Source organism: Camarhynchus parvulus, chromosome 7 (assembly GCF_901933205.1).
Source record: "Camarhynchus parvulus chromosome 7, STF_HiC, whole genome shotgun sequence".
NCBI classification, from domain to species: domain Eukaryota; kingdom Metazoa; phylum Chordata; class Aves; order Passeriformes; family Thraupidae; genus Camarhynchus; species Camarhynchus parvulus.
Genome location: NC_044577.1, coordinates 1,662,246 through 1,679,204, shown reverse-complemented (window position 1 = coordinate 1,679,204; position 16,959 = coordinate 1,662,246). Strand labels below are relative to the sequence as shown.

The window sequence follows — 16,959 nt, the reverse complement described above, 5'->3', positions numbered from 1 at the left end:
CATGACAAACCACGACAGGATTATGAAGCTTGCCAGAAAACCATCACTGCTCCACCAAGGAGACTTAGGGATTGGCTCCTTGCTGTAGAATAAAGGCACATCCCACCCTCTCTGTAGAGAATTTTCTCCCCATTCCACTGGAATTGCTGTTTCATAAAGTAACAAAAGCAGATACCCTCTGCATTTGGAGTATCAGAATGGCTTGGGTTGGAAGGGACCTTCAAGACCATCTCATTCCATGGGCAGGGACACCTTCCACCATCCCAGGGTGCTCAGAGCCTTGTGGAACATCTCACACACATAGAGATGGTCTGAGGATCCCATTTGCCATCAGAGCAGTTATTGCAGGAGCTGAAGATGGCAAAGGTGCATGCTATTGTGCTCAAGCCTACAGCACAAAGTGACATTTTCTCCCCCTCTCTCATTATTAGTAGAAGTTGTTTGTACAGAGAAAAACAAGGCTACAAGAAAGTGATGGATACTTTATACTTTATCCACGTGGAATATCTTTTACAAAGAGCTGAATGAACTTCACAACGGAGCTTAAACTGAAACAATCCATTTCACTCTCTGGGCTCCAGCATTTCTTTTGAGTATTTGAGTGATATCATGAAGAACAGAGCAAACCTGGTGCCTGTTGCAGAGTGTGGGTGCCTCACTGCTCCGTGAGCTCTGTGTGCCATTCCCAACGTACCTGGGATCCAAACATCTTTCTGCCCTGTCATCTGGAGCAGTAAATGGACTCTCTTGCTTATTTAAACATGTAATGCTCTTCTGATGCCCAAATGATGCCTGTTTCCCATGATGGATTACCACAGGATACAGCAGTGACAATTTTCCGCAATCTGCGGAATATCAAATTTTGATTACTTCATGAGGAAAAAGTAAAGTTATAAGCAAACTGATTGATAAGGAGCAGAGGAATACTTCATGTGGTGGCTTGTTGGGAGCCTTGATGAATGCCTGGCAGGACTGTGATGAGTCCCCACAGAAGACATGCAATAACTCTGAGGAGATTTAAGGTATTTATTGCTCAAATAAAACAAAACCAAGTGACACGAGTAGGTGAAGTGGCACTGGGTGATTACAATCTGCTGATCAAGACCAAGTGCAATTCCAATTTTTTTTTTTTGCAGAGCAAAAAAACAAACTAATTCTCCAGCTTGCCTACAAAACACTGATGGTTATTTTGGGAATTTTGGATGCTGGCTTTCTTCAATGAGCAATGGGGTTGTTTCAGTGCCAGATCTTTATGGAGGATTATCATCCAGTTAATGCTGGCAGCTGTTCTACTTCTGGGTGTCAAATTATTTAGCAGTACCTTCTTAAGATAAAGTGATAATAGATTTTTATCTATCTATCTATCTATCTATCTATCTATCTATCTATCTATCTATCTATCTATCTATCTGTATCTTTTATCTATCAATTATCTATCTATCATCTATCTATCTGTATCTTTTATCTATCAATTATCTATCAATTATCTATCTATCTATCTATCTATCTATCTATCTATCTATCTATCTATCTATCTATCTATCTATCTATCTATCCCATAAAGCTGTAATACATATAAAATATGTAAGGTGTGACTTGGTGATCATGGAGGTTCTTCCCAACCTTAATAATTCTATGATTTTCTCTCTCTCAACATGTCCACATTCCCTTGGCCCCACTCCCTTCCAGCACCAGCAGCTTTTCCAGCTGTGAGACTGAGGAATTCCCAAAGGAGCATCCCTGACACAGTGCTCCACAGCAAGGTGTAGCGACAGCTCCTGTGAAGGGAAGAACTGCTCTCTCCTCAATCACAAATCCCTCTCTTCCAAGGCTTTCCCAGCAATGTTATTGTCAACAATCTCCCTGTGCTGGCAGAGGCAGATGTGACCCTTTCACTCTGCAACTCTGCTGAGCTGTGTCTCTGTGAGAATCCCTAAAGCTCTCCCTGAGTGTGAAGGGGCTTTGTACTAAAAGCATCTTCCCCAAAACAGTTCAGACTGAGGGAACCTTCTGAGAGAGACAAGGGAGGGAAAAAGCCACCAGAGAAGAGCAACATGCATTTGAATGGAGGGTTGGACCAGCAGCACCTTCTCCTTCAGAGAGGGGAGCGCACCTGAACCCACAGGGCTGTTCTGCTATTAAAAAAGGCACTTGCAGTTAAGCACTGAAGAGAACAGATTTTTTTATTTTCAGTTTACTATTTCTGGGCAGGGTTGATGGATGTTTTGGACAGAGGAGGCTGAAAGGAGGCTTTGTGAGCCAGCATGATTAAAACAGTTGTCTTGAGCTGAGTTTGTCTATCGTGAAAAGAAGTGGGGGAGACTCCAACCAATCCATCAGCAATGCACTGCTGGCAGACACAGGCACTGATCAGACACGACAGCTTTGCAACAGGTTTGAAACCCAAGTAAAACCACCCTAGCTGTCTGTGTGTGCTACAAGCATCCTGAAGATTTTCAGCTTTTCCAACTCCAAGAGCCAGCATGGGAACACCAGTGGCTTTGGTGGCACTCAAAGGAGGATAAAGAAGATCCTGATGGTAAAACAAAGGGTGCTTAAAGCTCCCAGTGTGAGAACATGGTGGATTTGGAGGATTCTTTGGTGTGGTATTTAGGGACTGAGCTGTGCTGGGTCAAGGGTTGCACTCCATGATCTTGGAGGGCTTTCCCAACTTTACCCATTCCATAAATCCATGATATTTTAGATGCAAAGCACAACCCTAAGGCAGGGGGTGTATTCCCAGCTTCCAAACAGAACAAATACCAAGGATCTGCTGCCTTCCCTGAAAAATCCTTGGACTTTCCAGGGCCATCTCATATCCCAAATCACTTGCCCTCTGCTGATCATGCTTAGGATGAGACTCCTAAGCTGTATCAACCCATTTTGTTTACTGTAAAATATTCTTCCACCTCGAAGGAAAAGGAATTAATGATTATTCTGAGATCTAAACAATGTGACAGACTTAGCTGGGTATTTTGAACAGCCTTCATAGAGAAAAAAAAATATATATTGCTATTGCTGATGTGATCTGGCAATTAAAATATTTTCCATCTGACAAACACCAGCAGTCAGAAGGAGCTCTGTAGAATTCCTGAGCATTTGTTTTTTAGCTCCTGAATGAGAACTGCTGGGTGAGACCCTAAATTACATCTTGGTGGGCATCTGATCCCAATCCCTGTGAGCTGAGTGCCAGCAGTCCCTGCAATGCTGATGTTTGCTTATGCTCTGTCTTTTGGGAACGGCTTCTGAGGGATCCAACAACCTGGCAGCCACCTCCAATCCTGCCTGGATGCTTGGAAAAAAAGCTGCAGCTCCCTCAGAGCTCAAGTGGGCAGCAGCCCCTTCACAGGAACTGGTCTGTGAGCTACCACCACATGTCTAATTAATGACCCTGCCGGTCGCAGCTGGAAGAGCTGAGCTGGGGGTGATTAATTAAATTAGCTGGCAGAGGAAATTACAGTGGAAAAGCCAAAGTTTGATTGCTCCATAATTAACCACAGTGCAAATAATATCTGCATCTATAACTTCCAGCCATGAGATCAGAAGCCAATTGAATTTGGCACTGATTGAAGCTGTAAATATCCTGTGGTGAAAAATGATAGGTTTGTTCTGAAGGGAAAACTTACAGAAATGGACATCCAGCAATGCAGGAGGGGAGCAGGGGACAGGGAGGAAAGAGCACTGGAATTAGATCCTGAGCTCAGCTGATTTCTGCAGTGCTAAGAGGACTCAAGGTGAAACAGGAAGAAATATTTTAAAATCGGGATGCTGTGAGATTCCTTAGCAGAGCTTTGGTGAATCCAGAAAGCAAAAGGCACTGAGATCATTCCACCCCCTGCCTTGCTCCTGTGTTTCCTAGTGGTGGGAATCACTGCTTTCCTTGGGAAAAGACTGCACAGCTGAAGAAATACCCAGTCCAAACAGCTCCTCCCTGCTCCTGCATCCTCCATCCCCCACTCCTGCTCTTGGGAGCTCTCTTATTTTTTGAACTACAAGACCCCATTTTTCCAAGGAGATCACCTCCAAATGCCTGCAAACCCCTCCATCCCCCTCGAAATCATTATCATTTCATTAACCCCCTTAAGCATCTCCTACTACTCACTGAAGGCTTGAAATATTTCTTACCATGCTTCTCCAAAATGCTCTATTTTGGCAAGTGATGAACCCACCTCAATCCTGCATCATGTTGGATTGCTGGGAGTCTCATCCCTCTTCCACTGCAGCTGAGTTCTGGCTTAAAGAAAGCTCAGATTTTTAAACTGGCCTGAAAGGCAACCCCTCAAATCCCAAAATGAGCCAAGATTTATTTCCATGCTTCTCAGACTGCTGTCCAATGTACTCTTTCACAAAACCTGCATGATCCAGGAAATATTTAATTTTCTTTTTTTTTAAAGCAGTGAAACCAATTTTCCTGAGTGTTGAGTAAAGTGCATTATATACACATACAAAATAGTATTTCATATTTTGTGTATTTATATTTTTATACATTATCTTGAATTTATCAAGGATATTATACATATGCTTGATAAATTCTTGATAAATATAAAATATATGCGTGACCGTATGATATTTACCTGATAATTATATTTCTCCAAAGGGAATCCCCTTTGTGTGGACCAGAATAATCCCCTGAACCAAATCTGTGGCTTCTCCTGCTCCAGACCAGAACAGTCCTGTGGACATTGGCACCTACTTGGCCATCACCAACCCACCCCAGTATAAAAAGATTTACAATTCCATAAAAAAACAACAGCACAATATTTAATTGTGAACACACAAGTCCTGCTCTGCTTTGCCATTTCTGAAAATGTGGGGAATCACAAAACCAGCTCATTTTTATGTACTTTATCACTCCTGGCTGACAACACAATTTTTGGGGTGACCTGAGAGCCTTCCCTGTAAGCTGGGCTGGTTGCTGCATGTCCCATTATTGGTGTGGCTGTAAAAAACGCAAACCAAACCTCTGTCCCCAGGATGCCAAATGCACTTTGCTCTCACAAAACACCACATCTGGACATTGGAGGCTATTTTCCTTCTACTTCTGAGGCATCCCGTGTTCTCCCCTGCCTCTTACTCCACATCTTAACACACACATTGCTATCAAACGAGCTGTGTGACTCCACAGAAATGCAAATGTGGCAACAAACACCAGCTAAAAATCAGCTTTGGACATGTATTAAATTCAGGAGTCCCAAAACTCTGTCAGAAGAGCCATCCTCATCTCTCATTTCACTTGGAGCATTCCCACCATGCATCCTGCACATCCCTAAACCTTGTCTGCTCCTTCACACCTCCCAAACACCCCTTGGAAAACACACTATGACTTTAAAAAAAAACATTCAAAATGTTAGTGACTGATTTTTAACAAAAAACCCTCTGAATTTCAAAGGGTTCTGTGGCTGCTGAGTTTATCCAGCCTCCAAAGAAATTTTGTGTGATGGTGTCCACAGCTGGAAGCAGAGCTGGGAGCACCAACACCAACCCAAACTGGAGTTCCACCACTCAAAATTGCAATTGCAGCAGTATTTCAAATAATAATATGTACTTTAAACACTATTTTAAATAATAATATAGCTTTAAATAATCATATTTTAATTTTTCTTCTTGACCGCAAGTCCAAACAAGTAATGCTGATTATTTTCTGTGGTTGATTCTTTATTTTTCACCTTTTTGCCTGAATGCAACAGGTGAACCCAAGCAAACTCAGGAATCCTTTTAGGACAGGTCTGAGCTGTGGGAGGACAAGTGGCCAAAGCAGATGTGGTCTGGAAAGGCTCAGCCAGGAGCACACAGACATCACTAGCAAAGGATTGAAGCTCTAAATTTTGGCTTCTTGAGATGAACAAGTAAAAAAGTCAAATTCTGAATATCATCTTTTCATAAGACAGCCTTCAGTTTTAGCACACAGTGACACAATCCCTGTTCTTTCCACTTGCAGAGGAGCCTCAGAAGCATTCCTGGGCTTGTGATTTAATTCAGCTTCCCAAGCCTGGCTGCTGCTGCACAGACCAGTGAAAATAAAATCAAAACATCCCTTTGGAAATTGTGACCCGGATGAAACCAGGCAAATGTAAACCTTTTGGAGGAAAAGCCAAGTTAGCAGGAAGATTTCTAGGCCATGACATAATCATCTGTGCAGCATGGAGGCTGTTTGAAGCTGGGCCCATGCACACCTTTGAGGCTCCCCAATTACCAGGACACGGCTTCTCCTCGCTCCCCAAATTCTCACACAAAAAAATGCCTCAGCCACAGGACTTTGCTCTGTCTGCACAATCTGCTTAATAGGCACAGGCAGGGATTTCATCTCCCTCTAATTCCTCACCTGGGCTCCCCTCAGCACTTTAATTACTCCAGAGCTGCTCTGGTTTCTTCTGGTCACTCATTTCTGCTGGGGCTTTGCTGCTGCCCCCCACTCCAGCACCCACACATGGAAAAATGCAGCTGGAAGAGCACGATCCCAGATGAACAGAGAATATTTGAGAGCTGTGGGGAACCTGCATTTGGGCTGCTGTGTATATCAAGTTTCAGTCCAGTCAAAAGCCAGCACCATCTTTTCACTGCTGCCCTTTTCATTTAGTTATCTTACTGAAGTCTTATCTCCCCAGTCCCTTGCCATAGGCTACCAGCTTCCTGCAGAGCCAGAAACAAAGCTCAGTCTTAAACAAAGGGGGGAAAAAAGGGAAAAAAGCACAAAAGAAAGTTGGTCACAGTTACTGTTAGGGAGCCCTGCGGGTTCTGTAGGCAGGACCAAAGCGAGGGGATGCTGCTGCCTCTGTGCCTCGTGTCACCGGCCAGCAAAGCCACCAGGAGCACACACAGGCACTGCCTGCCTTCAAAGCATCCCACCACTGCCTTCAGCCACGCTCTGCTGGCCCAGGAGCTGGAACAGATCCATCCAAATGGCTGAAAGAGGCAGAAAGCGCAGGAGGAACGCAGCCACCATCACCGGCGACAACGGCCGAGAGCTCGTGTCACAACCCCCCTGTGACATCCCACCCATGGAAAAGAGAATTCTGGGGAGCACCTCACACCCTCCCTCTCCTCAGATTTACCCACAACCAGTTCATGTATCTCTTTAACAGCAGAAAATGCAGAAAGAGCAGAAGGAATTCACACAGCAGAGCTCCCCCAGCACAAACCAGGACTGAACTGGCTTTAGCTCAGAAAGCAATTTGAATTCTGTTTGGTTCAACTGTGCACAGAGGCAGATGGGACCTCAGGGCAGGAGGAATGAAAGGAACAGGTTAAACCTCAACCACACAGAAAAGCTGCAAATAAAAAGAAAATATTTTGCATAAGATTTCTTTCTAACAGAATGGGTATTTTCCAATCTGCTGGGTGTTCCCCCAAGTGCTTGACTCACAGCACTTCCTAAAATACTCACAGGTGAGCCTAAGGATCTGACCTGGGCATCCCATAATAGCTGATGCTTGGCAATGGGCATTTTTTAACTCAATGGCTCTATTATTATTACATGTTTTTATTAATATGTTTTTTAACTCAATGGCTTTACTACTATTACTTGTTTTTTATTAACATGTTTTGAATTATTACATGGTTTTTACTCTTAAATGTTTTACTATTAATACAAGTTTCAGACTTGCAAACAGCTGAATTTCCAGAACAAGCAAGTGTCCAATGCTTTTCCTTTAAGAAGTAACTGATAAGTAACTGGTGAAAAAGAACCTTGGTAAGGTTTCCTAATGCTTTAGACAGCAAACTTCATTTTCCAGTTGCTTTTAGCTTGCCATATTTAAGATGAAAGTCCCCATATGTATTCCTCAGGTGCTGTGGAGTAGCAGATATGTGCATCCACACATGTGGTGTGCAATTTAATTCCAGTGTTAATGACACCAAGGAATTTTCTGAGGAAAAGCTAACCCACAGTGCTTTCCATCTGATTCCTTTTCAGTGACCCTGGCCATCAGCCTGATCTAAGCCATGTTTCCCCTCAAGTTATAAATTCACCATCCATCTTTTCCCATCTGAAATTAAAATTTTGTTCTAATTAGCCTCTTTCATTCCTCTGTTGTAGTTCCACACTGGCCTGAGCAGTTTCTAATAAACACAGTGTTGTGGTTTTCTCTTTGTTAGTGAGCTCTGACTTGACCTTTTCAAGTGGCTTTTTGGCCAAGCAGATGTGAAGTCCACTGAAAACACATTGGTCTTCAAATCTCTGTAGTCTGGTAGGTGTTTGGGAGAGAACTAACACAAAAAGAGAAATAATCAGTCTGCATCTAAACAGAAAATTAATCTCAAAGCCAAGGTCCTACATGGTTTTGAGACCTTCAGGACAGGCACTCACCCACTCACCAGATGGGTTCTTATTCCAGCAAACAAAAAACCAAACCAAACCAAAACCAAAAACAAACACAAACAAACAAAACAACTTTTTCTATTGCTGATTATCAACTTACAGACACTCTTTCCCCAGAAAATCCCCCTTGTTTGAATCCTGAACTCAAATCCTAGATTTCTCCAAGTTTAACAGCTCATCAGCTTTTTTTCCTAGGAAATTTCAGCTTAACTGGTTATTTTTCAGCACGGCAGGCAAATCCACAAAGAAGGAGAATCCAAATTTGTCAAGAATAAAGGTACCTGGAGCTGAGTGTTGCTCTAAGCCCTGTCCAGGTTGGTCCTGGACACTTCCAGGGATTCAGTGAAGTGGTACTGATGCTATTTAGACTGAAAGGAAGAACAGCACTGTGGCTCTTTAATAAATGCTTTCCTAACCTGCAGAAGGAGACAGCAGCACTTCCTTTTCAGGTTTCTCTTTCACCACCACCACCAAGGAGGAAAATAACAATTGTAATAATTATTGCAAACCAGGCTCCTGCTTACCCAGAGCCTGAGCTTTTATCTGAGGCAGCTTTGCACACAGGAAAGGTGCAGCTGAGCCAGGGAGCATTTCATCTAAAGCACTCATTAACTTGGACAAGCAGGGTCGAGGGTGTTGTGGTTGTTTTGTTTTGATTTTTAATCATCCAGGCATCTCCCAGGCTGCCGTACAGGCACCGGTGTTGCACCGGATCAGCTCCTGGGTGACAAGGGCTGCCAAGCAGCTGCAAGGACAATAAAACACAATATTACTACTACTGCTACCACCTTTCATCTTTGGAGTATTGTATTCGAGCTTCCAAGGCCTCCGAAGGGCTGAAGTCTCAGCAGCAGCCACCCAAGCTGATGTTCACTCACCTCCACTTAGCTCTTCCTGTCAGAGGCATTTCCTGCAAGCTACTGGTGAGTGACAATTTCATTTTTTTGGTTTAAATTTAATTGCAAACCAGCCCAACGTGGAAGCACACGAAGGGTTCGCTCCTCCATCTATATCCCCGAGTTTCCTGGCAGCGGTGAATCAGCCTCTTTATTTATGTCTGCGTTTGAGGACGCGATGCCGCCGCAACTAATAATTTATCCATTTTCCTCATTATCTCCGTGAAATATCTGCTGTCCAAAACACAGCTAATAGAACTGCAGCTCACTGCGAGTTGTGCTGCTCAGTGGAGTTCAGCCACCAGGAGCGAGTTTTCACTGATCCCTAAGTCCAAGCTGGAAACCTTAAGCCAAACCTTAAGCCAAACCTTAAGCTTAACCTGCGGTCCCGGAGCAGCTGCTGGGCCGGCAGCAGCCCAGCTGTCTAAACTTTATTGGCAGCAAATGTCATGCTTGCACACAGGAGCTGCCTGCCTGGCAGAGCCAAAGGCACATCTTGGGCTATCACATCCCATCACGTTCCCCTCCAGACGAGATGTGAAAACCGGAATGGGAAACGTCAACAGAGTCCGGAGCGGGGCACGGCCGATGACAAGCACAGCACGCCGTGACAGAGATGGGCTTGGAGTTGCAATTAGTGGCACTGTCATTTTCGGGCCCTCCTGCCAATTAATTAAGCCTGTCAAATGGAAAAACAGCGGCATTCACATGATAATTTATATCGGGAGAGACTGGCCCGGCTTTGCTGCTGCTGCTGCTGGCGCCGCCAACAAAATCCCCTCCGAGCGCTTCAGGGAAAAAAAAAATAATAAAAAAAAATTATATATAAAGAAGTGGAAAGGGGAGGGGGGGGGATAGAAAGAAAGAAAGTTAAACTGTCCTTGTTATAATTGTTAACTCTGATCGCTCAAGTAGAAGACGGGCTGATTAAAACTCCAAACGAGCCCCCAGCTTGCTTAAATCTCCGAGTCCGGAATGATAGAATCAGAGGAGTTTATTCATACCATTAAGCCCCAGAGAACTTAATTGAAAGAAGAGCATAGCCTGGACCTTGACAAGCGGGAGGTCACAGTAATTGCTGCCGGACATATTTAACATTAAGATAATCAGGCCATTAATTACCCTTTGGATCATTAAATCAGCCAGTTGCAAAATGAAATTTCTGCCTCTATTACTCACTTGAGAGACCACAGGGGTGGCTTTTAATTTATCAGTGAGCTTGAGATACAAAGGACCAGGCTTGGGGAGGAAGGAAAAGGGGGAGAAAGGAGGGGGTTTGCTTCAGCAGAGGCAGGAATATCAATCCGCCATGCTTGGTGATCGTGGCAAATTAACTAGGTAAGATAACCTCAGCTTCTAAAGGCAGAAGCTGGGGGTATGTAAATAGATGAGGGCAGACAGGGAGATCAGAGCCTGCACACCACTTAGCAGGATAATAAAGGAAATCATCCTTGATTATCAGTGCTAATTTGGACACTGCCGGTAGCTTGTTATGCGTGTTCTGAGTAGCATTTAATTAATTCAATTGCTTGTTAATGAGGGAAGTGACATGTGGGGAGCAGATGCCACCCAACTGCAGATGGGTTCTGGTCAGCCCTTCACAATAAAATCTTTTTTTTTTCCCTTCTTCTTTCTTTCTTTTTTTTTTTTTTAATTTATTTTTAAACCCCAGCCCTGGAACGGGAAAGGTGTCAGGCGTGGAGGAGCACTGAAAAGGCACAAAACACTGACCTCATCAGGCCAAGATCTGCCACGGAGCCAGAGCTGATAATCAGGGCTAGAGAGGTACCTGTGCTCCCCCAGGCCCCATCCATTCCCTGGGCCAGGAATCAGGAGCAGCAGCACCACAAACTGCTGCCCAAAAGGAGCAGGGGCTGAGGGAGGGGGGGAACACAGCAGCCCTACAAGAGCCAGGATGCAGAGAGGTCTGAAGTGCTCCGTTTCCCTGGGCTCACCCTTCCTCTGTGATGAAGGATTCATTATTTTGACCAAGAAAAGGATGAATATTTGCACGGAAGGCATGGGTTTTTATTTTCCATTTTGGTATTTTTCATCCAAGTCACTCCCAGTGACCAGCAGCACAAGCCAGGCTTTGGTGCACGACTGTAAAACTCAGCTCAGTGCAGTGCAGCTGCAAAATGTTGTCCCTGACACCATTAAAGTGAGTTCATTATGAGCAAGGCTCAAAGTGGATCTTCCCTGGGAAGGTGAGAGTTGATTCCCAGCTCAGCCAGTGTTGGATTTTCCTGTAGCCCTTGGTACCCAGAATAAACAGAGAGTGCTGGGCAAACGGAGCTGAGCACAACTGCTGCTCCAAGCCCCACTTACAGAGCTTAAAACTCTGCAATCCACTCACCTCTCAATTCAAAACCACAGTTTTAATGGAGTTGGACATCCCACCTGCTGGTGAATATTCTCAAAGAGATGGTGGGGCCCTGTCTGTGTGCAGCCAGTCCAGATATTTGGCATTGTCTGAAGAGCAGAACAACATCCCAGCGTGGCTGGGATGGTGCCTGGACATGAGCCTGCCTTCCCTCAGCTTGCCTGGCAAGTTCCAGCTGGTGGAGGTGGCACATCCATCCCAACACTCCCAGAGAGATGGAGCTCAGGGAAGGAGGGTGAGGGAGCAGATAAATAACCATCTTCTGGAGAGGGCAGAGGGATGGGGGCAGCTTGTCTCCTTTGGAAAAGGGGAAGTCAATAGTGGGAAATGAGGCTGCAAACCAGAAGCCACGAAGGACAAAGCAAAACAAGTGAGCTGTGTCCAGAAAAAGCTCAATATTTGGTAGGGGATGGACACAGCAGCGCAATGGGCAAAGAATTCCCAAGCTGGCTTCCCCACACCTCCAACATTCCTCCACAGAGCTGCTGAGCCCCACAGGGCTCCTCCAGTGCTGCAGCACTCCAAAGCAGCGCTGTGAGAGCGTGCTCAAACAGTATCAATAGCAATTAGAGGGAAAATCCTGATCCCATCCCCAGCCCCAGTTAATTGTTGCAACATTGATTTACTCTAATTTGACTTCTCACTCCAAATTAAACCCGCATTACCCAAGGAGGGACTGCAGGCAAGCTCCCCCTGCTTGCCCCCTCCCCTCAGAGACAATAAATTTCATATTGAATACACTTGGAAAAAAAAACCCTGGCAGTTGTTGCAGGATCCATACCCAAAGATCTTTCTCCTGTTTTTTGCTCTTTCTCTTTTTTTTTTTTTCTTCCTGGGAGTAATTAAAAGATGCTTTTCTTGACTAATGATGCCCCTGTTTAGGAATGGGAAGTCGATACTCCTTCAGCAGCAGTCAGCTTCAATTTGTCACAGGCCTCCCCAAGTTGGAGCAGCGTTCTGGGGGCTGCTGGTAATTGCTGGAACCAATTACTGACCTAATCAGGGACCCACGGACACCACAGCTCGGGCCAGCTGCTCCCTGCTCCCTTTCACACTCCAGTGTTTGGGTTTTCCATCATTTCCCCAACTTTCCGTGCTCAGTGGAGCTTGTGTTTATTCCTCCTTCCTCCCAAAATCCCAGGAATACCCTCAGCCTTGCCTCAGCCACTTCCTTGGGGATCCCAGCACACCTGTGCCCCCAAAACCTTCCAGTTCAGTGCCAGAGACCATCCTGGATGCTGCTTTTCACTGACAGGGGCACTGAACAACCTGGAGGTCTGCGTGAAGGATTCCAGCATGGTTTGGTTGGAATGGGCCCTAAATCCCATCTCATCCCACCCCTGCCATGGGACACCTCCCTCTAGACCAGGCTGCTTGCCTCTCCAGATGGATGTGAGCTGGAAAATATCAATATTAGAGGATACAGCTGGGCAATATCCCTGATCAGCGCAGGAGGGATAATGCCTTTTGCTGAAGGCTTTGATTTTACACACCCTCCAATCTCAGAACCTTTCTGGCCTTCAAAGGAAGTGTCCAGGTTGATCTTTCCCCATGATTTGCTTGGATGAAGAATTTGAATGGGCTAGAAAAGGACAGCAGCATTTCACATGGTTTAATCACAGAATGTCCTGAGCTGGAAGGGATCTACAGGGATCATTGACCCAACCCCTGGCCCTGCACAGACACCCCAACAACCCCACCCTGAGCATCCCTGGGAGCACTGTTCAAATGTTCCTTGGGCTCTGGCAGCCTTGGGGCTGTGCCCATTCCCTGGGGAGCCTGGGCAGTGCCCCAGGGGGGAAAGAACTTCCTAAAACCCAACCCAAACATCCCCTGACACAGCTCCAGCCACTCCCTGGGTGCTGTTCCTGTCACAGGGAGCAGAGGTTGGAGCGGTCCCTCATGAGGGAAGTGCAGGCCATCATAAGCTCTTGAATTTGGTATCTTATTTTTGAATACCATGACCTAGAGCAGCCATTTGGCAATTCCTTCTGTCAAAACCCATCTCCAGGAATCCCTCCACCCTTTGCTCCACTCCACAGAAGCACACAGGATGCCACGGCAAGCATACAGTGATCAGTGCCAGCCTCTCTGAGGCTGAAGGGACTGCTTTGAAAGCCACATCAAGAATTTCAGGTTCCTTTTAGTCCAGCCTGTGAACATTCCTTGAGCCTCCCAAATCAGATTCCCAGAATGGTTTGGGTTGGAAGGGACTTTCAGGACCATCCAGTTCCACCTCTGCCATTCCAGGGACACCTTCCACTATCCCAGGCTGCTCCAACCTGGCCTTGGGCACTTCCAGGGATCCAGGGGCAGCCCCAGCTGCTCTGGGCAGTGCCAGGGCCTGCCCACCCTCCCAGGGAACAATTCCTAAATCCCAATATCCCATCCATCCCTGCCCTGTGGCAGTGGGAGCCATTCCCTGTGTCCTGTCCCTCCATCCCTTGTCCCAAGTCCCTCTCCAGCTCTCCTGGAGTGGCCTCTTCTCCCTTCAGTCCCTCCACAACAACAAAAGGTTTGTTTTGCCCTCCTTTCAGGGCCATTTCAGCTGCTTCCAACAGAATTCCTCATGCAAAACTCCAAGCAGCAGTGGGAACATGGGGAGCAGAGCCTCTACCTGAAGAACCTGAATTTATTTTATCACCACAGCTCGGATAGAAGGATTGTGATGCTGGCAGAGAGCAAAGGGAAGCACAAAAGCAGCAGGCACACGCTTGGAAAAAGCAGAACTCTCTGGTATTTATGTAAAAAATTGCATTTCAGTCCCTGCTGCAAACAGCAGAGGAATGGGAGCAGCAAAGCAAGACTGCAATTGCTTTTTGGGAAAATTTCCACATCATCCTAATTCTGCTTTTTCTAGCACCTCTTCTATCACAGAAGCATGAACCTGGACACAGAGCTAGAAAATCCTATCTATAGAATGAATCTTTTTGTCCAAAAATGTTGCAGTGCAGGAGAGAAAGTGCAGTGACATCAGTGGCAATCAGAATCAGCTGAATATAACCATGAAGATGCACAGAAACAAAGTGGGAGAATTAAAATAAGCCCTGTGTGTGAAATACCAAGAGAAAAAAGTTGATTTTCTAGAAGTAAAATTCAATCCTGAGTGAATTATTAATTGAAATGGATGGTGCTCTTTTCATCACAGTCACATGGATTTTAGATTTTTCATGATGATTATTATATGACTACTGAAATAATGTGATTTTTCTTTTTTTTTAATAGAATTCCAATTGAGTGCATTTTCCTTTCAGCTGTTTAGAACCACTCAGCTCAGCAGTAAGGAGCAACATATCTTTGTGAGCTGCAAGAATATAAAATCTCTGTATTGAAGTGATAGCAACGACTGAAAGTTCATTTCAATCTACCTGATGAAATCATTGGGCCTAATAGTACCCAGGCATAGAGCAGCCATGCCATTTCTGCCTAAACAAAACCTCTCTTTGGGGCTCCCTGAGCACTTTTAGATGCACAGCCATTCATCTAAGCAGCCTGATTAATGCAGTGGCTTCATTCTCGAAGATGAACCAAAGGTGGCACCACAAATTCATTTTTCAGGGCTAACGAAATAATGCAAGAAGGAGCAGTTGACTTTTCTACACACAACAGCACAAACCCAGCCCTCTGCTGCAGGAGTTGGCCCAGGCACAGTGATCCTTCCACCTGACCCAAAACAGGAAAAACTATTTTCAAAACATTTGTCTCTGACACTGATCAGATTAATTCAGCATAAAACCCCCCAGTTTTAGGTAGGACAACACCTCACAGGAAGATTTTCACTATGTGGAGATATGAGAGGCAGGTAAAGAGCTGTTCTCAAAGGAGACAACCCCTCAGCAGCTCATGGTTTCACAGAAATCACACACACAAAAAAAGTCAACAAGCCCATGGCTGTCACCATCATATTTTCTGGAAAAATCCCTTCGCCAGGATTTCTTCTCCTGGGAAGCTGAGAAGCATCGGAGAAAAGGGGAAACAATTATTATCTCATTTGCTTCTCCTCTGTTTTGCTGCTTTGGAATGTGGTTGGAGATTGTTTATCCAACATGTGAATTGTTTTTACTTAAACTAATCACAGTCAGGCTGTGTCAGGACTCTGGAAGGAGTCACGAGTTTTTCATTAGTATCTTGTTAAGCCTTCTGTCTGTATCCTTTCCCTATTCTTTAGTACAGTTTAGTACAGCATTCTTTAATAGAATAAATAAAATAATAAATTAGCCTTCTAAGAACATAGAGTCAAATTCATCTTTCCTTCCTGCTACGGGGGACCCTGAAAACACCACACATGGTGAGGAGGACTTTGAACACCCCTGAGCAGAACCAAAGACCTGAGAGCCAGGTACAAATCCCCGGACGCTCTGAAGGGAGATTGTTAATGACAAACTGACCGGCCAAGAGGCAGGAACTTGGTGGCCCATTGAGACAAAGGAGCGCACGACAGGATAATTTGGATGGAGGAAGAAGCAGGTGGGAGGTTTCCATCTCCCACTGAACAGAAAACTGCAGAGCTGCCGAGCAAACCTTCACAAGAGCAAGAAATCAACGAGGTCGCTCAACTTTTGCCACCTCCCACTTTGACACATGTTCTTCCTGGGCACACAGGGAGGTTATGAAGAACGTGAAGTTATAAATAAGGTGAAGTTATAAACAATGTGAGGTTATAAACAATGTGAAGTTATAAACAAGGTGAAGTTATAAACCATGACTTTCCCACAAGGGAGGACTCCAAAGCGGCGGCAGCGGTGGCCCGCGCCGGGCAAGGTGCGGCGAGCACAAACCCACCTGGTGGAGTCTGGGGAAGGCTTCACGTGGCCTTGGCTGTTCTCCTCCCACACACTGTTGGCCAGCTCGTTGCCAATGGCTGACATCACCTTGATGAGCTCGATGGGCCAGTCGTCCAGGTCCAGGGAGCGCACGCGGGACAGGTGTGTGCCGAGGTTGCGGTGGATACCTGAGCATTCGATGCAGATGAGGGCTCCCAGGTTGAGGCTGGCCCAGTCGGGGTCTGCAGGGCAAGGGACACAGCAGTTAGGGCAAGGGAACACCCCACAGAACTTCCCAGCTGGTGGTTGTGCATGAAGGTTTTGGTTCTGGGGGTGTCTTGTCCTAAAGAGCAGCTGGGAGGTGTTCCAGGGTCAGTGGAGATGCCAACCCTTCAAGGGGTACAGAAAAATGAAATGTGGTGTGTCAAAGGATGCATCACTCCTCAGCCAGACAAAAAACCCCAATGAATTAGAGGGGAAAGAAGAAACAGAGGCAATACAACCATGGTGATGGGTAAAGGATGATGGAGCAGTGAGGAAAGCCCCTCCCTGGGAACCCAGAGCTGTTCATAGTCAGCTGAAAGGGGAAAAGGAGAAAAA

The 16,959-nt window shown here is 45.6% G+C and overlaps 1 protein-coding gene across 9 annotated transcripts in view; it reads right to left on the bottom strand.

Annotated features, from left to right (window-relative positions):
• The window catches only part of AGAP1 (ArfGAP with GTPase domain, ankyrin repeat and PH domain 1), a 324,567-nt gene that overhangs the window by 22,986 nt on the left and 284,622 nt on the right, over positions 1-16,959 (bottom strand). For all 9 annotated transcript variants that reach the window (XM_030952238.1, XM_030952236.1, XM_030952232.1 and 6 more), the window contains one exon: positions 16,379-16,601. In XM_030952238.1, coding sequence (XP_030808098.1) covers positions 16,379-16,601 — 223 coding nt within the window. The remainder of the gene's footprint in view (positions 1-16,378; positions 16,602-16,959) is intronic.